General features: G+C 41.2%; 1 protein-coding gene across 2 annotated transcripts in view; it reads right to left on the bottom strand.

Annotated features, from left to right (window-relative positions):
* Positions 1-2,440: 2,440 nt before the first annotated feature.
* Positions 2,441-22,559, bottom strand: part of ANAPC4 (anaphase promoting complex subunit 4) — a 34,041-nt gene continuing 13,922 nt past the window's right edge. Inside the window, exons 15-29 of one of the 2 annotated variants that reach the window (XM_054582009.1) lie at positions 21,696-21,796; positions 21,563-21,614; positions 17,298-17,353; positions 15,040-15,089; positions 13,908-13,964; positions 13,532-13,588; positions 11,556-11,649; positions 7,126-7,223; positions 6,261-6,322; positions 6,144-6,182; positions 5,947-6,048; positions 5,073-5,147; positions 4,046-4,219; positions 3,230-3,353; positions 2,441-2,823 (exon numbers count right to left, since the gene is read on the bottom strand). In XM_054582009.1, coding sequence (XP_054437984.1) covers positions 2,596-2,823; positions 3,230-3,353; positions 4,046-4,219; positions 5,073-5,147; positions 5,947-6,048; positions 6,144-6,182; positions 6,261-6,322; positions 7,126-7,223; positions 11,556-11,649; positions 13,532-13,588; positions 13,908-13,964; positions 15,040-15,089; positions 17,298-17,353; positions 21,563-21,614; positions 21,696-21,796 — 1,369 coding nt within the window. In that variant the 3' untranslated portion in view covers positions 2,441-2,595. The remainder of the gene's footprint in view (positions 2,824-3,229; positions 3,354-4,045; positions 4,220-5,072; positions 5,148-5,946; positions 6,049-6,143; positions 6,183-6,260; positions 6,323-7,125; positions 7,224-11,555; positions 11,650-13,531; positions 13,589-13,907; positions 13,965-15,039; positions 15,090-17,297; positions 17,354-21,562; positions 21,615-21,695; positions 21,797-22,559) is intronic. The other variant, XM_054582010.1, reaches the window with a different exon arrangement.

The following is a 22,559-nucleotide window of genomic DNA, read 5'->3' as shown; positions in this document are numbered from 1 at the left end:
AAATGTCGATCTAATAAATGCAATCTATAGATAACTGTCACAATTTCAAGGTGCCAAAGAAAGTGACTTGCCCCTGGTGAAATCGTGCAAATGATGATTTCAGTTATAGCATCTTCCAGAAATAAGTAGTCAAGAAGTCTGCTTGCTGAGCTTCCTCAAGAATGGGAATGTATTTAGATTAACTGAGATATATTGAAATATACAGACATATAGAATGGCAACATAAACTCAAGGCTGTATCATAACAGTTTCTTCACATTTATATTCGAATTTTCTGACTAAACAAGACAGAATGTTTTAGCATTTTGCTGAGTGTAGAATTTTTATTTTGGAAGAAAATCAAGAACAAAACAAAACTAAAAAAACCTAAGAAGCCAGAGAATTAGAAAGACTATTATTGTCACAGTATTATTAAGTCTGTCACAAAAATAAAATGTTATATAAATTTCTAAAAACCAACACAACTTATCCCAGAAAAGAGCAGCAGAGAATATTGTAGTAAGTGCTAATCTTTGTCAGGTGTGCCATATAAGCCACCCACAATGCTCTGTGCACACTCCTCCATGGAGTCTTCAAACCCAGAGGCGGGCACTCAGCCACCGCCCGGTGCATGAAGGTCCGGCCGCACCCCACGCACAGCCGGTAACGGGGTGGGGAAGCCCCACTGCCCAGGGTCCTCCCCGTGCTCGCTCTCCACTTTTTGTTCATTAAATTCAAAATGCAAATCCAACATCTGCTGCTAAATATACTAAATATATTCTCTAATGATCAAATTGGTTGCAAACATTAAAAGCAAGGTTTCTAATGGCATTAGAAACTGTATCATATATCTAAAAATACAATGATAAAATTATGTGCTCTAGACTTATTAAAACTTAGAGATTCAGATATCAATTTAAATTCTTGTACTTTGCTATAATACAAATCTAGTTCCTAAACAGTTTATATATCATATACATTAAAACCATTAGTGTAAAAACTATCCTACAATTAGGAATGATTCCCTAACATTATTGATTTCACGCTCAATGTTAAGAGAAAGCGAGGTACATCACCAGAACCATTTCTGACGCCTGATTCAGGATAATGGCAGAATCTGGAAGTCTTGTTTTTTATTTGGCCTTATGCTGGAAATATAAATAAACACACACACATCAAAAACCCTTTATATATTTAATGCTGATGTCACATGGAACAGATTACTGTCCAATAAAGAACTGGTCAGTTATTGTGAAGTTGAAACTCATTCTAAGAAACAGCTATAGTAACCCATCTCTTAAATCTCTTAAAGTTATTTAAATGTTATGTGGTCGACTTCTGCAATGCATTCCCTCTAAAATATCCCACTTACCTACACGCATAATTTTTCCATAATGTCATGTGACAGTTGGTTCACCTTTCTCACTCACAAAAGCTAATATAAGACATTCTGCACTATGCCATGAACACTGACCAATAAATATTTATGAAAACTACGTGTTAATCATGTTTAGGGCCTGTTACGTGCAAGGCTGCCATCTAGCACAGTCGGTCTCCTGTAGGTCACAGTTCTAAACTCCAAGTTCACGTACACAACACCGGCTTCTCATCAGCTTTCCCTTCAAAACCGATAAAGATCAGACCAACAGAGGCACCTGGAGCATATACAGTGATGTACCTATAATCCAAGTATGACAGCCACCTGTTAAAGAAACAGACAGATGACTCGGCACTCCTGCAGCTACCCACTGGCCTGGTTACAGTAGACCTTCCTGTCCAAAGACACTCAAAGCTTTCAATGGGAGTCTTTTGTTAATCGGTAAACTGATAGTAGGATTCACATGTCAAATCGAAACTCCTTGAGAGCCACAGGAGAACACTGCTCCACTTGAGGAATGAGCGCTAGGAAACCAAGAGTAGCACCTACACTAAATGCTAAGTTGCGTTCATATGATCCACGTTTCTCGCCTTCCCGAGGAGTCAACTGCACAGGCAGCCACCACATGCCCTTGACCGATTCTTAACAGAGGGAAACGACACACAGAAGCCCTGCTGATTCCAAGAATTCAGAGCTCTAAGGCAGTACAATGGACGCTCATGCCGCTGTCAGGCAGTATGCTTGCTACTTAGATCATAAAGGTGGCATCCATCTTTGGTTTATTTAGCATCACAGGAAATCAGTACATTTTGAAAACAAAATCTTGAAAGCGTTCTGGAGATCTAAAATAAACTAAAAGAGGAAGATGGAAAAACAGGAACAAACGCTGTCTACGTCTTAAAAATACTAGGTTCATCAAGACTTCCAGTGAACAACTATTAAAATGTAATTTTGTCCTCATATAGAAATGATTCCTGATACCTACCTTTTTCTTCACAATTTATGTTTTCTTAAAACACTAGTTCCGCACCCAGTAATACTGTACAAAGGAATTTCAGCAAAAAGAGAGTCTATCATGGTGCCTATACCATTAAGAGAAGATGAAGCAGAATGAGAATAAAGCTTACTGTTTTATTTCTTTGTTATACAAAAAGAATTAAAAGTGGTTCAAGACATTTCAGCCATCTCCTATGTCCTTTCTGACATAACGCGAACAGACAACACAGGAACATGCCCGACTAGGAGTCCAGCTCCGGGTCCAGCTTCTCCACCTTAATGGCCATCTGCGGCGCCAGGGCCGCGGCGCCGGCGTGCTGGCTCTCTGCCTCCGACTCAGACAGCACCTCTTCCTTTATTTTCACAGGCTTATTAGGGGCCTCCTCCTCTTCGTCGGAAGACTCGTCCAGCTCCCATTCGTCATCTATGTCCATTTCAAACACTCTCACATGGCGGAGATTTGAGCTTAACTAAAGAAAAAAAAGACCAAATACGGAATTTTTAAATTTAATGGCTTAACTTATACATTACATATGAAGGAATTAGAAATCAGAAGTTCAAACAAAGAATGGTTTTAGAGGAAAATTATTTTCCCATCAATTTACCACAAAATCACTAAAACTAAAGCCTTCATTTTGCATAAAAGGTCTCCACATACAACAGTAACAATTTCATAATTAAAATCTAAATTTGTTATTAATTACTTACTTAGTAAGCTCTCTCAGAATAAGAGAACTCAGTAGCTAAGGTGACGAACAAGCTCATCACCAATAAAAGCAACTCATCACCAAATGTCTGCCCTGAAAGGACCGTGCAGACCCAGGGCCACTGCCTCCTGTATCCTGTACGCTCAGCAAACAACCTGTAAATGCTTACCACACAGGACACTTTTCGAAAACCATTCCCAGCAACGTACTGTGCTTTCATGCTTTCCAGTAATCGCCAGTGCTTCTCGAAATGCATGGTACGTGTAGGAATAGCACCACACTGTTCATCGAGCCTAGAGAGGAGGAAAGACCAATCCAGGAATGAAAAGGTGATTTTCCTCCTGGTTTCCGAGGGGTAGTATCAGCCACCTATGGGTTCGATTCCTAGCAATATTCCCATTTCCAATATAATTCTACCAGCCGTTGTATGAAAAAAACTATTGTACTATATTCTATGCAAGTACTACAATTACAAATAGGCAGAATATCATCTTAATAAGGTTTTTTTTCCCTATCAAGGAAAGCAGACGCATTTTTAAATTAGAGAGGGGATCTGCTTACTTAAACCTCAGTCAACTAAAGCCATCTCTAGGAGATGGCCATGTACCATTCCATGTAGCCACTGAGGTCCTAATTCCGGAAGGGAAACACTAAAGGCAATCTAAAATAATTAATTCCACTACAAAGCGGGCTTAATGCTCCTCTTGAAAAAAGAACTAACAGAAGTCCCATTCCCCACTCCAAATAATTCCCAACCTTGTTCCAGCAAATACTTACTGATTTACTTGTAAAGCAAAGGACAAGAAGAGCTGTTGAAGCCACTAGTTTTTAAAGTAAAAAATAGGAGTATTTCTGCTCAAATTACTTTACAATTCTCCCCAGGAACTATTAACTAGCATACCTAAAAAATTAGAATGTATAACATACATGAAAAAACATTTTAACTAATACATCAGAAAGACGAGCTTACTAATGAGTTCGTTACCTTGTAGAGTAAGTCCCAGTGAACTGATATTCTGCAGAATCTTCACAGTTATATACTAAAGACAGAGGCAACTGGACCAAGAGTCTATCTCTTCCTTCACGTCCCACAGTGTCCTTAAGAACTACCGTTACAGTTTCATCATCATAAAACTGCGCATCTAAGCAACTGTAGGTGCTAGAATTGAAATAAGTTTTGTGAGATGAAAGACAATGGTAACTAGGGAGACAACAGTGTATGCCTAACATACTGGTACCAAGTGAAGAAAAATTAATAAAAAAATCAAGTGACACTGTGAACAATAACATTTAAAATATATCATTAGTTTTCACTAAGATCAGTTGCCTGATACACTGATTATTCCCAAATATAACTAGGCCCTAAACACAGGTAATCATGAAAAAAGAAGACATCTGTCAGGCTGGGTGACAGTTTCAATGGTCAGGTCTTAGCCTATGGCAATTCCATGAATTATATACCTTATATGTATTTTGAGTTAACAAGACTGAAAGTAAAAATAAGATTTACATATGAAGATACAACAATTTCAAAGACATTACTGAGAAATACTTTTATGTTAAGAGAGTGAGATAAAGAGCAGCCTATGAGGAGTGTCAATTCTGTCCTCTGCAAAGCCTCAGGAATGACTGAGGTATTGTTACCCATTTGTATCCTAAGAAAATCCTACCGCACTAGGCACAATACCACCTCCCATTGTTGCTCATAACAAGAACCTCAGCCCTCTGCCCCAGAACCACATTACTTTCTTATTAACAAACAGGGACCTGAGAGGTTCTGGTTGCAGGAAACCTCGCTACATAAATTCCTGCTGCAGGGAGGTAGGGCTCTATTCAGCTCATTCTGTAAGTGTACGATATGTGACCAACCCAGCTCCCTATGCTGCAAGAGGGGAAGGCCTTGTGGGCATATATCACTTAACTGCGTCCAACCATATTCCTGTCATTTGTATTGTCATACATACACATATACATATACATACACATACACTCCCAAAAAATTCAAGATTTACCTTCTTCTCACTTTCTCAGTTGTGGCATATGTGAAGCTCCCAAATTTAACAGCAATGAGTCCATTACTTACAGATCTTAAAGAAAGAAGGGGAGAAAAGACAGACTTTGTGGAACAACCTGGACAGCCAATAATCTAAATGCTTGAAAGAACATGATCGTCAATGTGAGTACATTTACCTAAACACCAAATCCCAGACCAAAACACCATGATGCCCACTCTAGAATACAGGTAACTAATTTAAACACCTAGATAGATAAACCTAACATCAAAATTACAACTTGGTTTAAAGCCTTATAGTCACTGAAGGAGCTACCTATCTTAAAAATTAAGGACACCTGAACAACCAGATTATTTTGCTTTGACTATATCTTGGTCTCAAAATATGTCCTTGGGATTCAGATTAAAAACTATTTAATATGCTGATGGCATTCTTAGTTTGATTTACCTTTCATAACTTTTATTGGGATTCTCAAAAGGAAGTTTCCATAGGTAAGGCCTCTTGTTTAATGAAAGACATAGTTAACCTGAGGTAAAAGTTCTGCCTATAAGGAGCCTAAAAGGTAGCTTGGAACTTCTTCAAGTTCATGAGATATAATCCTGAGTGCTCCGCTCTTGATTTTTCCTAAACCTAAAAAATCCTGCTATATACCAATACAAAATTAGGTAATCTAGACTCAGAAGACATCATATAGGTTCTTAATTTGGCACTAACATCTTAATGACATGAAAACTAAGACTATGAACAGATCAGTGATAAGCCTAAAGTCGTAAGATAGCTTAGCCAAAATCTGAAAAGTAAGGAAAAGAAGCTGTATGTTTTATTAAGAGTAAAATCTTATCTCTTCTGATCCACATTTCAGACTAACACTTACTGGGAAATATCAGTATGTCTCCTTAAGATGCACATTTTGTAAAGTGAATCTTCTAAAATAGTAAAAAGAAGATAATGTAGATTTGAAGTCTTATTATTCCACCTAAGGAAAAAAACATTAAAGTCAAACATGATATGCAGCTATCAATACACAGAACAAAACCATATTGTTATGTGATAGGGAAGAAACACACTTACAGAAAAGGAAATTTATACAATCTGCGTGTAGAGTCCTCACTAAAATGAAAGAAAAAAAATTAAGAAAACTTTAAATTGGCTGCTGAATTATACCACCCAAAAGGCAAATGGAATTACCTTCTCGTATCTTTATATAATGGAATACAGATTGCTTGATTCATTGATTTTCCAATTACATCCTAAATAAAATAAGATGAAAAATATTAGAGCAGTTAGATATACACAGATAAACACTCTACAGAAAGTAAATGACCATCCCTGGTTAAATCTAGTCAAAAATCATCTATATAATCAAAACTTTCACACAAGAAACTTTCTTTTTTATCCTCACCTGAGGACATGTTTTCATCGCTTTTGGAGAGAAAGGAAGGGGGAAAGAGAAACACTGATGCAAGAGAAAAGCAGCAATTGGTTGCCTCCCGTATGCACTCGAACTGGGGATTGCACGCACCCGGACCAGGGGATCAAACCCGCAACCTAGGCATGTGCCCTGACCAGGAATAAAACCCAGAACCTTTCGGTTACAGGACAGTGCTCCAACAAATGCTCCACACCAGCCAGGGCTCACACAAGAAACTTGAATGACAGTCATAACAGTAAGGAAGAGAGAGAAAATTCTAAGCTGAAAAGGACCTTGGAAATAAGCACATAGCATGTTAAGAACCATCTCCTCTAGTCTCAGAGCACCTATCAGCCTTCCAAGAGATATGTATGTCAGTTCTGTAACTAAGACCATTTATAATAAGTTTGTTCTTGGAACAAATACAGATGTCATTGCACTTTCAATCATCTTTTTATTTTTAATTTATGTAGTAAGAGGAAATAGGGTGAACCATATAAAACTGGCAGTTTTGTGAACCAAAAATGGTTGGATGTCAGCGTTTTCATATGGTTCATGTTAATAACTATGACCCTTTACACAAATGGGCCACATACTGTGGATACTCTTGCCCCAACACAAAGACATGCATTTCAAACTTACTGCAGGCTTTTGTAAACACTGATCAATAATGTTCTCCATCCGCCTTTTCACAAAATGCAATGATTTTCGAGGATAATAAGGAAACAGCAAAGGACTTTCTGGTTCAAACAAAAACAGAAACAAACAAACAAAAAAGCTAGAGTAAACCAGATGATTAGAGGGAAACATTCTATTGCTAGAGGCGGCCAGCCCAGCTTATCCGATTGACGGTGGAGTTCTCCTGGGCCATGTGTGGTACCTTCACACCCCTCGCCAACAAGGACTGCGGCCTCCGCCTTTCATCACGCGCTACAGCCCAGCAAAACCACCACACATAACTACAAGCTGAGTCCTGGCAGCTTATCACCTTATATTATTTTTCCAACAGTGTACTTCTGTTGGCCATAAGAAGAGAGGGAAGGTTTGGGAACCCTAAGGCATATAACGAAACAAAGGCTGCTCATCTGTATTCTTAGCCACAGTGGCGTGACGGCCACAGCGCAGGGCTGTTTCGGAAGAGAGTGATACTAGAAACAAACACAGCAGACGAGAAACTAGTGCTGTGAAAATAAGCTCCTTACTTGTAAAAAGGCTACTGTTCCAGAAGAAAGTAATATATAATTTCGCATTTACCGACACCAACTATGCTAGGTTCTTTTTGTATCTGTTATTTCTTTTACTTACAATACTTGAACAAAGTAAGCATCAAATTCTCCATTTTACAAATAAAAAAAAAAAAGAAAAAGGCGATGTAGGAGGCTTAGGTAACTGCCCACTGTGAAAATGACTCAGCGTCTGTGAGCCAAGGCCAAGCCCACCCTCTCCCACTGCGCCCTGTCGGCGCCCCTCACAGCATCTCAGGAGCCTGCTGCACTGGATAAACATTACCCATGGTAACATTTTAAGCTCCCAACCTTTTAAGGGGACAGATGCTGTCCCCTTAAAGGTAATACAGAAAGATATGTGGTCTCTGTCCCCAGGTCCTGGCACAGAGCTCCTGAAACCCCTGGAATTTCCTGCGTGACCAGGGTGACAGGGGCATCTGCTGCCCCGACGAGGCCTGCCTGCCAGGCCCCTAGCTGGCTTCCGTACGGGGCTGGACGCGTAAGACCACGCCCTGACTGGACACTGGGGACTTTCGGCCCCACCCCCAGCATCAGGGAAGGCGAGGAGCTGGAGTTCAGTCTCCAACCGTCAGTGCCCCACTCAGTCGTGCCTACACAAGGAAAACCCCGTAAAAAAAAAAAAAAAAAAAAAAAAAGAAGCCCCTAGTAGACAGCAGGGCTCAGAGGCCTGGGCCAGCAAACACCCCGAGGCTCTGGGAGGGCGGTGCACAGGGGAGGGCTCCACGCCCCCCATCCTGTGCCCTGTGCATCATTTCCACTGCCTGTTCTTTGGTTGTATCCTTCATGATAAACCAGTAAACCTAAGTGTTTCTCTGAATATTGTGAGCCATTTTTGGCAAATTATGAAACCTGAAGTGGGGGAGCTGTGGGACAGAAATGTGGGTAACTTGGGGCCCAAATACTTGCAAGTAAAGTCTAAAGTGAGGGCAGTCTTGTGGGACTGAGCCTTTAGACCTGTGGAGCCTGGTGCTAACTCAAGGAGTTGAGAATTAAGTTGTAGGACACTCACCGGGTGTCAGAATTGGCACCACGGCGGGGTGGGGAAAGACCCTCTAATTTTGGTGTCAGATGTGTTTTGGGTAAAAACAGCTCAGGTGGTAGCGTGAAGACTGCTTTGGTGCTGCGTGCCAGACGCCAGCCACTCTAAGCACTTTACCTAGATTAACTTACTCCGTCTCCACAACGGCTGTCTGAGGGAGGCGCTTTATCGTCCTCCTTTTCAGATGAGAAAACTGGGGCACGGACAGGTTAGGCCTCCTACCACACCCCCAGAATGTAGCAGAGCAAGATTCAACCCAGGCAGCTCAGGTTCCAGAGCGCCGCTGACCTGGACCAATTCATTATGCAATGCTGACTCTCCTATGTACCCTAACAAAGTATGCGCATTAAGTATTTAGCCCTTGATTTTTGCAAAGTGTTAGAAGTTTCATTAAAGTTTTCTTAATAGTTCCATTATGACAGCTAGTGTTGATTCATCCTAGACTTAAGGAGCTGAGAGATTAGTGAGCTTGTCCAAACTCACACACTAGCAAAGCCTCAGGCATATAAGGGATCTGAAGTGCATCTCTGACAGACATGAGGCCTGCAGCTAAGATTAGCCCTTTCTATTCAGCCATAGAGGATACTGGGGAGTAAGGGGATAGGACTCTTTTTAGCCCAACAAAGTTCCCCGGATCGACACTGGCCCACTGTGGTGACATGGTCCCCTGCCGCCACTCCTGGCGCACTGCTGTCAGCCCTTCACGGGCGTCCATCCTTACTCCCTGAGCACCCTGATTAAGTCCAGTCAGCTGTACTTTTATTCTCTCCACTCGATTGCTAACTTACATCGACACAGCTCTCTGCTGGTCTTAAGACTCTCAAGCAATACCAGATACAGGGTGGGGCAAAAGCAGGTTTATAGTTGTGACTATGCAACGCACAGACTTTATTCTTGTATCATTGAACGAAGTTCAGAGGGTATTCCCCACAAACCTGGCTTGGGGATGGGGGATGGGGAAGCGGAGGATCATGACTGAGAGGTCCTGTGGTACCTACGGCAACTGGGCTGGCTTGCTAGTTACATTAAAAAGCTGTGCTACCGCTTGGGCGAGGGAGATGGGTGTGACTTTGACTTGTGATGTGAGGTGCATGGTGCCTTGGCCTGAAGCAGCAAGAGGTTCTCCATGCATCACCAGGCCACGCCTGCCAGGACTGATAATGGCAGCTGAAAAATACAAACTGCATAAAGAAGGGGCAGGTGTAAACCACTGGGGGAGGAGTCAGAAACGGGGGGTCGCACCAGAAGCCCCGGGCCAGGATTTAATCTAGGCGCGGCAGCCAGGAGAGGCTCACTCTCTCTGCCATGCGGTTTGGGAAAGGGTAGGGCTTTTGCCAAGAAGGGACCCCACTGGCCCGCCACGAGGTCTGGTGTGTAAGGAGGTGCCACGTGGGTTTGGATTAAGGGCTGAGAACAAGGTGACGTGACTGATCCTCCCAGGAACTGCGGAACCCGCCCAGCTGAGCACGGATTACTAGGAGAAGCCCGAGATGCTGAACTGCGACCAGGAGCGCTGAGCCGAGGACTCCTGTGTCTCCAAGAGACGGCACCTCTGACTGGCATGTTCTGAAGCTGGCCTGACGTGGCCAAGGGAGGCAGGACTGTGTGTTTGTGGGTGTGTTAGGGGGAGTGGGACTTAATGGCAGAATTCTGCCACCACACCATTCTAAATCTGTGTAACTTTTAAGTAAGCATTTCCTTCCCTTTCCACCAAACTCTGGCACTGGGGGTCAGACCCCTCACAGCTGTTTCAGAGCTGCATAGGCTTGGGGTTCTGTTACATTATTTATTAATTATTGCATTGTTTTCCCTACTAACAACTGTAAACCTACTTTTGCCCCACCCTGTATGTGCTGCCTGAAAAAAGAATCTGAACTTCTAGGGTTAAAACTAAAAAGCAATAAGCAAAGTTCTGAGCCTCTGAAAATTCCTTCTCTCCCCCTCCCACCCTCCCTCCTTCATGCTTTTGGATAAGCAACAACCCGATCACAGTAGCAGACACTACTACTGAGTCCAGTTGAAGCTCAGGCTCTGTAGTTAGCAGAATCTTAGCTCCATCTCTTACTAGCTGTATGAGCTTGGGTCTCCTCTAACCTTCAGTTTCCTCGTTAGTAAAATGAGGAGAACAAGTGCCGTCCCCACAGCTTCTTGTGAGAACTGAAGGAGATAATACATGTGGCTATTACCCTGAGGATCCTAAAACATAGCTAAGCTGTGGTCAGGCTATTGTTTAAAAAAGAAAAGAAATACTTTGAAAATACTTTCACCCGAAGTGGTGAAGTTCTGACATATTTAATGGTTGCTCTTTTGTGCTGCACCTCTAATAGTGCTGGATAGGTAAAGCTTTACCACGTCAACATTTTATGATCCTAGAAAATGAAAAGCATAACATGTAAACGAAAAGGCTACCCCCTCAGGAGAATACACTGATGCATCACTATGCTTTTAGGAGTTAATAAATTGGACTGGCAAAACAGACTTTTCTGACTGGTAGGCTCTTCAGTTTTCTTTGCAATATCCTATTTCTTATAAGGTGCAAAACAGACAGTACAATACTTAAAAATAAACAATCTTACTATATTGCAGTTAATATCAGAGTGTTATTGACCACGGTAATGTTATACACTATTTGTTATTTTGCTGTTTAATCAAATGAAATCGACACAGAAGATAAGTCTAAAGAACTTGGATAAGTATTCAGCAAGTGTTCAGCAAAACTGTTAGATGATGTACTAGTCTCAGATAAAGAAACATACTGGGCAAAATCCCCTTGGTCTGTGAAATACCTTTAAGGTGGCTGCTCTTTTGAAGGAAGTCATACCACTGGTTTCCTTCTGTGTTAGGGGGTGACACAAGATCATCATCTTCATCTTTCAAGTACTACAAATACAGATTTAAAAATGTAAATGGAGGAAACAAAAACAAATCAGGCTTTAAAACCTGTTTATATTTATCTTTATTCTATTGAATAAGTTAGTTTTACTGCCATGTCCTCTTGGAGGGCGCATTGCTGTCACTCTGAGTAAGGTGCCCAAACTTTGGTAAAGGCCAAGCAACTAAAGAAACTGCAAACTCCTAAGAGATCAGAATGCTGTAAATGCAGAGGCCATAAACTGAATTTAAATTGAGTTCCATTTCCGTGAAGCGTATTTTAAGCTTATGCATGTAAGTTTATAAGTTAATTTATAATGTAACTTACAAGCAAAATCAACTATCAATGTGCCCTGTGGCAGGAGCTCTCCACACACGGCCCATGGGTCCCTGGAGTCCCCAAGGTGCTGTCAGAGATTCCTGGGGTCAATACTACTGTCACAGCAACACCGAGATGTCGCTCGCCCTTTCTGCTGTAATGACATTCGCACTGATGGTCAAGAGCACCAGCAGGAGAATCTCTGGCACTGTCACCGGGGGTCAGAGTGGTGGCACCGAAGCTACTAGCACCATCGTACTCCCCACTGCCCCACGCTCACGGCTTCACTGACCTCTGATAAAGCTACTGAAATGACTCATTTTGTTAACGCTCAGTCACTGAGTAAAAAGCTTTCCAATAGCCTGTGTGATGGAACTGGGTAGTATACACAAAGCACTTTTGCTGCATACCAAAGCATGCAGTTATCACGAGGGAAAGCGTTTATGAAAATGCAGTTGCGATTTCAGCCAGGCAGTTTTGTGGTTCATGGGATTCCATTTTTACATGAAAGAATGCCTGGCAGGAAAACTACAATTATTCATTCTTGGGCATTTGGCAGATATTTTCTTGAAAACACATAAAGCGGGCCTGTCACTTTAAGAAAAACAACTGCCAGTACTAGTTGCCAATGATAAAATTTAAATATCTATGTAAAAATTAAAGTTCTGAAAAGCCTGTATCTGCCACTGGGTACTTGAGAGCTTCACAACACTTAAAGGCTGAGGAGCCCGGTGACGACAGCAGTGAGGTGGGACTTTTGGGCTCCTTGTAAAGAACAGTGTCGGCACATGGAAGATCTGCAGCGCTCGGTGAGCCCGTATTTCCCAAGTGGCCAGTACAGGTACTGCAACATCATGCGAGGGTCACAGACCCATTCGGGCTGCGAGCAGATGTGTGGATTTTAATACGTCAGAGTGGGAAAAGTCCACTGATGCAGTTTAGAGTCCACATCAAAACTAGCCTTTAAGATGCTATCACTTGTCAGGATTTGGTGCAGTATCAAAGATATCCACTATTAAAATACTTCTCACTTTCCAACCACACACCTGTATGTGGCCAAACTTTCTTTATATACATTAACCAAAACAACATATCACAACAGATTAAATGCAGATGTGAGAATCTAGCTGTCTCCTGCTAAGCCAGATATTAGAGATTTCCAAAATTATAAAAACAATGCCACTCTCCACTAAGTTTTATTTTCTGAAATAGTTATTTTTCATTGAAATTTATATTAACATGTAATGGAACCGTTAATTTTAAGTGACTTAAGAACCATTTTAATCTGTTTTATTTCTAATACCTAATAATATCTACCATTGTAGATACAACCCACATTAAACCCTTTTAGGGTCCTCAATAATTTTAAGAATGTAAAGCATTCTGAGACCAAGTTTAAAAATTGCTACATTTAGCTAATTCACTAAAAGGGCAGGGCTACTACGCAAGTATAACTGGCCTTATATTACTTTCCATGAACTCTGGGTAATAAAGACTAACACTGCTAATGTTTTAAAATTATTTTTATAAATTAAAAAAAAGAAAAACCTGAGTTAAATCCAAAGCCCATACCTGACCAACTCTTTCAACATTAAAGTATTTTCCTTTTCGATTATAAAGGTCTGGAGCCTAGAAAGAGAATAAATACAATTTAATTCATAAGTCAACTCACACACATACAAAAAATATCTTACATTTAAACCAAAAACTTTATTTTTTAAGAGAGCTGTTAGTGGCAGTTATTTAGATACACATACAAACAAAAGTTCAAGTTACATGCTTTATGTTTCATAAAAAAGTACTGCCAGTAATTAGTTCAATATTTTATAAAGCATAACTGCTAAGGACTTCAATTAAATGGGATTAAATTTGACTACTTCTTATCATTACCCAGGTTTATTGCAATTATTAAGAAAAAAGCAGCATTATAGAAACACCAATTTCCTACCTCATTGAAATGTTCAGTAAGAAATTCAGCAACAAATGTTATATCTTTTTGAGTCATCTATCAAAAACAAAAAGGAACAAAAAGAAGACAAATCAAGATAAAAGAAAGGTTCCCAATAAAAGAAATATCATGTAATAATAAATATCTTTTTTATTACCTGCCAAAAGCCAAAGGACAAGTAAGCAAAGTTCCTTCACAGACTTATCAACAGAAACCCAGATGACACTAACTCTGAACATATGAAATCCCGGGGCTCTGAGAAGCATGCGATTCAACACCAAACCCATGCTCCAATCAGAGAATGCAACTGCTGCAGCTCTGCTCGCGGCCTCAGGTGGTCTCTCACACCACGCTGTGCAGAGTCCCTGGTTCAGGAGTGGGGACTGCAAGCCCAGGTCAGGGCTGCCCTCAGCGGCTTTGCCTGCTTCAGCACTCACCTCTGCTTCTTGCAGTGACCCTTCCTTCACCTTACTGTAGTTCTTCAGCCCTCAAAAAAGGACACATTTAGGTCCCTCCCAACAATTAACATATTTTATCACCCAAAATAAAGGTAAGCGTGACGTCACAGAACCACTAATGTGAACCTTCCTGGTTTCCAAGTCCAGTCACCCACAGCACAAAAGACCTACTTTATGTCGAGCTGCAATCCCTTATTTACTCGACCGAGGCTAATTTTACTGCGCTCTCTTTTTTCCAGGCTCACGGTTACCTAACCTAAGTGAATCGGACGGCTGGGGCAGGGGTGGCAGAGCGAGCCGCGGGGATCAGGCAGGAACTCTGGCCTAGTCTGCAGGCTCTGCCTGGAGAGAGGCTGTACGGAGGCTCGCCACGGTTCTCATAGTCAGAAAGCAACCGGGCTTACAGACATCAGCACAAGTACGGACATCAAGTGCTAGGTTTCCAGGGAAAATAAAAATGCACTTTAGGCTTAAGAAAGTTAAATCTCATAAAATTAGATAGCCATAATAAAGGTATTCTGGGAGGTGAAGAAAAACAAAAGGCTTACTAAGATTTGTCTATAGCCTGACAACCTATTAACTAATAACTGTCTAATAAGAGTACCAAGATGACCAGCAGAGCAGAGCTCCACCAGGCCATAATTAACGCGTTAGAAAAATGTGCTGTTACATACTACCTTATTCAGCTCAGGAAGTACGTGGTCTTCTGTCATTCTCAACATTGCTGAAAATACAAATTTTAAAACTACTTTTAAAGGGAAACTGCAAACATAATTTGAATTACAGATGTTTTTTCAAGACTAACTGTGTTTCATTGGACCAAATTTTCAATTTTCAGCAGCTTCTTTTCATCAAGGAAAACTTATTTTCTTCTAAAAACTAAAGGAGGATGAGGGGGGTCAAATATGGTGACGGAAGGAGACTCAGCTTTGGGTGGTAAACACACAATACAATATACGGATCATATATTACAGAATTATACACTTGAAAATTACATAACCTTATTAACCAATGTCACTGCAGTAAGCTTAATAAAATTTTTAAAAAATCTAAAGGGTCACAACCTTCAATTATTCTTCATTTTCTCCTTCAACCCAGCCCAATGCCACTCCAGACAAACGAATATAACTGCTGCCTTGTGCAAAGACCACATTTGCTAGGATTCTACTTTCTAACCAGGTGATGTTTCTTCTCTTAAAATCTACAAGTAGTTCTTTCCCCCAAAAGCCCTAGAATACCAAACATGTGTTTCCTTCACTTGGACTTTTTTTGCTACCTAAAGATTTTTACACTAAAATTGTATGTGTGTATACATGCACTTACATATATTTATATAGCCTTTAATCTAGCACAGTGGTCCCCAACCTTTTAGGTGCCAGGGACCAGTTCTGTGGAAGACAATTCTCCCACGGACGGGGTGGTGGGGGATGGTTTCGGGATGATTCAAGCGCATTACGTTCACGCTCACTCCCTGCAGTGCAGCCCGGTCCCTGTAAGGGATGGGCCAGTACCGGTCCGCGGCCCAGGGGTTGGGGACCCCTGATCTAGCACCTGTGGCTGACTCCTTGTCCTCCCACAGGGCTGCGTTCACCAATACTATGTTTCTGTGCTACGTCCATGAGTCATGAAGACATGAGTCATGCTCCGTGTGCTTTTGCACAGTGTTTGAATATGTTCCTTGTGCTTGGTCAGGGAAAAGCATGTTGGACATGCTTCTGCAAATACGGATTATTTTTAAAACGTTTTTTTATTCAAACTTTTAAGTTATAGGTAAAACCAGCCATAATCTAGTTCCACTCATTCTTCATTCATCCAAAAATTACTTACGGAGAGTAGCATAAGTGAGAGGGATACAGCAGTATAAAAGAAGGCCCTGCCTTCATTAAGGTGACATCTTACAAAAGAGCAAACCGAGGCTGTAGAGCTAACTAGCCGCAGAGCCAATTACAATGAGGTCTCCAGTGCCCGGTCCAGCGTGCTTTCTACAGTGTCCTGCTCAGATGATTCATTGCTCTTCTAACCCAGCTTCTTGTAAGTTAGGATATGCAATAAGAATGTAAACTGCCTAAATTACTCCAATAATCATAAGTAAAACCAAACTACTACTTCTGTAGAAGAAAATTACTTCTAACTTTCCTGTAATTCATTCTAATTAACACCTCTGATCAATTAAACAGGCCGGCCTGAGCAGCACTCTGGCTCCCCACTCTGGCTAGCGTTGGTACGGTTTTGAGAAAAATGTAAGAATTATAAAGTCAACATCTGCAGACTGCATTCGTTATTTTACCAGAAGTGATTATATTAGGCTGACAAGCATGAAGTTTGTTTTTAAAATATCAGAATAGAAAATCTGGGCATTTGTTTAAAGGATGCTAGCACATTACAGGTAATTTAGTTTCTAGTTTACTCTTTAGAATTTTAACAAATATGGGATAAATTCCATTTACAACTGAATTATGCATATGTTAGAGGGAAATGTATCCTGGATAATTTCAAAGATTTTAAGAGAGGTCACAGAAATAACAGTACAAATGGGCCTAAATAAAATATGCATATACTGTAAAGTGAATATACAATATTTAGTATCAAGCCCTGACTGGTGTGGCTCAGCTGGTTGGGCATCATCCCACGAAGCAAAAGGTTGCTGGTTTGATTCCTGGTCAGGGCACATGCCTGGGTTTGCGGGTTCAGTTCCCAGACGGGGTGTGTACAAGAGGGAACCGGTCAATTTTTTCTCTCTCACATTGATGTTTCCCTACGTCACTTCCCCCTCTCTAAATATAAACATTAAAAAAATTTTAAATTTGAAAGTATAAATTCTCTTTACTTTTATAGGTATTTGAAAATTTACTTGAGTAAATGAAATATTCTAAATTTTTTGCTACAATTTTTTAAAAAGTGTTAAAACACAAGAATGTTTTAATTAACTTACCCACATAGAGCCACCGAAAAAATGCTTTGAAGTTTTTCATACTACTATCTATAACTCTAAAAAGATAAAAATAAATAAAAGATGAAATCATTACATAGGGTTCATATAACATTTTTCAATTGTGGAATATAATAACTCTTACTGTTCTGTTCTATCGTATCTGGGTGACACTGAAGCCTTTAGAATAGATTTTACAAATCAAACACACACCTAAAAATAAAATTTCAAAAGAGTAAATCTTTATTCTTTAAAAAAAATAAAGCAAATAACTCAGATTTTAACTGGCTATAACAGTCTTACCACAAACTGTAACAGTCTCTCCTAGCATTCAGTAAAAGTCTGAAATCCTTTTCTAACTTTGCAAATAAAAGAAACCAGAAAAAAACAGTTTTCAGCATTATTCTTTGTTTAAAAAAAAATACTCCCTGGTCAGTAAGAAAAAACATCAACCCCAACAAAAAATCATTATTATAAATTTGTACCATGTCAATCCTCCACTATCACTGAACATTATTTTTGGAAGTTAATTTTTTGCCTTTACAATAACAGATCACAAGAATTTAATTTCCTGTGCTTAACACAAATGTAGCCCCAAAATTAACTGTTGTAACTGGAAGTCATCTTCATGGGGCTGAAACTGATTCTCAATATAGAGATGGGTTATCATATTTTTTAAAAAATCTCTTTCAGCTTAAATAATACCTGTACTTTCCATTCCTAAACCTCAAAGCCCCTTCCAAGGACTGTTTCATAATACTACGGGAGAGGGGGCCATTATCATTAACTTTTCTGTACCCAGTAAAGCCCCTGACTTAAGACTGTCACATCTCTTATGTCAGGAAGCAATATGATAAAAACTCTCTTGCAGCAAAAAGAAAAAAAGTTCCTTTGTATGTTTCTCAATCAATACTTTCACCCTAATCCCAGGCAACCTCGGGCTAACATCAAAATTCTCACTGCCTCAGTTTCTCCATCTATAACATAAAATAATGCTATATCTTAATTATCTCAAAGAAGGGAAAAGTTAAACCACCTTTCATTTGTATTGAAAGGTGGTCACAGAAAGCTTAATATTATGCCACTTTTCCTTTCATGTGTCTGAGCATTCATATCTATATAACCTCTACCTTCTAAAACACCATTAAAATGATAGTGAATTGGCAGGGAAAAAATGTGTATGTTATGAAGTCATGAAAAAAGAGAGCAGTAGGAAAGAAATTAAATTTCAGAAATGTCAAAAGCTGAGGAAGGGTTGGTCACAGCCGAAGCTCAACAGAGGCAGCCATGTGCCAGACAATGCAGAGGGGGCAGCAAGGAGCCACGCGCCTGCAGAATCCCAAAGATGCTCAAGTTCTCGGAAAGGTCAGGTTCAGCAGGAGACACTGGGATGGCGCGTAGGGCCAGGCACGGCAGGACAAACTGAAACAGAGCGGTCCATGTGTTCTTTCCCCAAAAGCCTGGGGGTTTACCTTCCAGACAAAGAACAACACAGGGTTCTTCGAAGAACGAGAATGAATGGGGAAGGGCCAAGACAGGTCCATGCGGGCGCTGGCTGCACTCGGCAGAGCTCTGCACGCTTGGGCACTCACGGTGGCTTTGGGCCGCCCAGGGCCCAGAGTCCAAGCAACTTTAAACTGCCTCATGAGTAAATATGAGTAAACCATCGGGCATCGGGTATTGGAAGGAAGCTTGCAACAAGAGACCAAGACAAACTAAGTGACCCAGGAAGTGAAGGAAGATAATTCAGGGAGCAGCAAAAACTTTTCATTCACGTCCTTGAAGAGACTGGAGGACACCACCCCCAGTCCTTCTGCCTCCCCGATCCCTTCGCTGGCCCCCCAGCAAGCCCATCTCTCTAGGTTGGGACGCCCAGCACCCAGCTTCAGATCTCTCTTGTTCTCTGCGCACGCTCACCCTTCCTCCAGGCTCACGGCCTGAAATAACGCCGACATGCTGCTGGCTCCCAGATTTACATCTCCAGCCCAGAGCTCTCCCTTGAATGTTAGTCTCATATCATCAACATGCACTGGACGGCTCTACCAGCGTAGCTAACAGACACTTCAAATTTAATATGCTTAAAGCACTGACCAGGCAATCAAAATTAACATCACTAAGGAGCAGTAGACAGACATTGTTTGCCTCTGGACGTGACACCTTGAGGGGGACACCACCAATTATGCAGCACTCTGGCCTGGGATGCATAGCCTGAATCTAATCACGAAAAGATAGCAGATAAACCCAAACTGATGAACATAAATACATATCCATACTTACACATACTCCCCTAAGTCTTCCCCATTTTAGTAAATGTCAATCCTACTCTTCCCGGTGCTCAGGACCTAAACCCCTAATTACCCACGACTCCTTTATTTTACCATCCACATACGATCATGCATCAAATCTTGTTCTTTCTACTTTTAAAATATATCCAGTTCTGTCCACTTCGGATTCTGACCGCCGCTTCTCCCTTGGCGTCTGTCCTTACATCCTGTAATGTACCACAACACTAAATACCAAGAGCTATCTTTTCAAAATGTGACTCATATCCTGTCACTCCACTGCCCGTCACTCCCTAAGAGCTTCTCATTATGCCCAGAGTGAAAGCCAAAGCCCTCACAGCCTGGCCTGTCCCCTAGGATCTCTCCCAGCTCCTCTGCGGTCGTCCAGTTCACTTGGGCCATGGCGCCCCCTTGAGGTCCCTCACACATGCCACGCATGCTCCAAACCCAGGGCCTTCGCGCTGCTGCCTCTTTAGGCCCCCAGTATCAACAAGGCTCACTCCCTCCTGTCTCTCTGCAACACCCCTTTTCAGTGAGGGCGTCCCTGACCCGCCGTGTAAAGCGGCACCTCTGATCCCTGGCATGCCTGGGTCTTCTTCCCTGCTTGGTTTTTCTCACCACTACCCATTATTCCACATACTAGACATTTTGATTATTCATGTCTTGACTGTCTGTCTCATCACATTAGAATTTAAGACTCATGAAGGCAAGAATTTTGATCAGTTTGCTTACTGTCATATCCTTGGCATCTAGCACAGTGTTTATAACGTACTTAAATGCTCAGCAAATGTTTATTGATAAATGATAGTGTTTTATAATTAAGTCAAGAAAATTTCTCAAAAAAACAGAAGACAAAAAATATGAAAAATATGACAGAAAAAAATTTTCACTCATCTTTCCATCGAAGATGGATCCATGAAGTCTATTATCTGACCAATTAGATTTCCAGACTAAAATCTTGTAAAAGAAAAAAGAAGAGGAGATTATCAAAATAAGAATAGAATAGAATCCAGGTTAAAATGGCCATTTTCTTATTATCAGCACTATGAATGAAAAGATCCACATCTAAAAGTGCTACTGTGAAATTTCAAGAATTCAGAGATGAGAATAAAAATACCCTACAAAGGAATGAGAATCAAAAGCACCAGACCTTCATTAGCAACAAAAAGTCCAGAACACAATGGAGCAACGCTTTCAAGGTTTTATGAGAAAATGATTTCCCCTTCAAAATCCTATACCCTGTGGAACCCATCCGTCAAGTGCGAAGGCAGGAGAAAAGACACAGAGGGACACGGCAAGCTTGCCCTCACATACCTGCTTTCTAAGGAAATGGAAGATGCTGCCCAGCAAAAATGATTAAATGAGCCAAGAAACATAGAAAACCCTGGAAGTCTGGATCTGACTCACGAAAACGATGAAGAAAAAGCCTGTGGGGTGGCTGGCAGGAGAGCCGGAGCGCGAGGTCCGGGCCGGGGCCGGGGCCGGGGCTGGGGCTGGGGCCGGGGCCGGGCGGCTAAAGGGAGAGGCATCAGGGACAGAGGGGCCCTGCGGGGATGATAACACCCGTGAGACTGGGAAAGAACCTAAGAATGTGATAAAGACAGATGCGGGCGGGGGCGGGGGCGGGGGGGGGAGCAATGAAGACTCTAGGAAAAACAAACATAAAGAAGAATAATTTCTAAAAATTGATGAGTAAAAGAAGTGTATTAGTAGAATTTTAGAAATAGTACAGAACTGAAAGTAGGAACAGTTACAAGAGTGAAAATGTTAAAAGGCAGTAGTTAGGGTAAGGGTGGGAGAGGAAAATAGTGCTTTTCGTTACGAAACCACTGTGCTATTAGCTGGTTTAAATCTCGTAAAGGTAGAATTTTGATAGAATTTTTAATATTTGTTTTAAGAAAATCACAACAATTTGCCAGGTTCTTATTTGTAAGTGGAACGGGAACTATTCTCAGGTCAGTGATTCCATGTATCCCAAATACTTACTGAAGAAGTTCATTCGCCTTGAGTATGAAAGAGCCCACAGCAGTAATAGCCTCTAAAAATAAATAAATAAATATCATTTGTCAGGCAAGTAAAGTGTGTTTAATGTACTCTACTGAAAAAATGAAATTACTACCTTCAATTCCTGCAGCATCTAATCCAAGAGGTTCATATTTCTGCTTCCATGAAGCCATTCCTTTCAGTTCACTCAAATGGTATAGTAAAGACTCCGAGCCACTACCAAAATGGAGCAGAAATGAATTAGTACCATTACCATCAGCAAGGTGGCAGGCAGCTACTACCTCGCCTGAACATTCCTAAATTTTCAGAAATAAACACTGAAAGTAACTTTAATTTTTTTCTACAAGAAATAATTATTTCAAGATTATCTCTAAAAACAATAGCAGAATCACTTGGTCATCAACTACTGAGAAGAATATATGACCCCATGATTAAATTTTTTAAGAATCAAATTACATTTCAGAGTTAGTCCTGGCACTTTTAAGACCATTGTATGGTCATCTTGTTCTCCCAACAGCTACGTATTTAACGTTCAACAAACGTTTCTTAGCGTTTCTTAGCGTTATCCTCTAGGTCAGGCACTGTGCCACAGGCCGGGCACACAACAGTGAACAGAACACAAGGGTCCTCGTGGCACTGACAGTGTAACGGAGAAGATCATCAGAGCCACATAATCAGACACTACATCGTTCCCACTACCACAAGAGTCCTGAAGGAAAGGCACAGGGTGCAGGTATAACAGAAGACCCTAATCTAATCTCGGGGAGCAGGGAAGGCCTCCCTGAACAAGTGATAGCTGAGCAGAGATCTAAGGAATGCAAGTGAAGAGCAGGGCGGGAGTATTTTAGAAGGTAAGATGGAGGAAAAAAGGTCAAGTTTGAGAAGGCCACAGGGTGGGTGAAGCAGAGAGGCAGGTATGCTCGAGGCCATGCGAGGGTCTTGGGAATGAGAGGCACTGGGAGATTTTAAGCAAGAGTAA

The sequence above is a fragment of the Pteronotus mesoamericanus genome, unplaced genomic scaffold, assembly GCF_021234165.1.
Source record: "Pteronotus mesoamericanus isolate MK-2021 breed Mesoamerican mustached bat unplaced genomic scaffold, CSHL_Meso_final contig_68, whole genome shotgun sequence".
NCBI classification, from domain to species: Eukaryota; Metazoa; Chordata; class Mammalia; order Chiroptera; family Mormoopidae; genus Pteronotus; species Pteronotus mesoamericanus.
The sequence above is the reverse complement of the archived record's forward strand: the minus strand, read 5'-3'. Positions and strand labels throughout refer to the sequence as shown.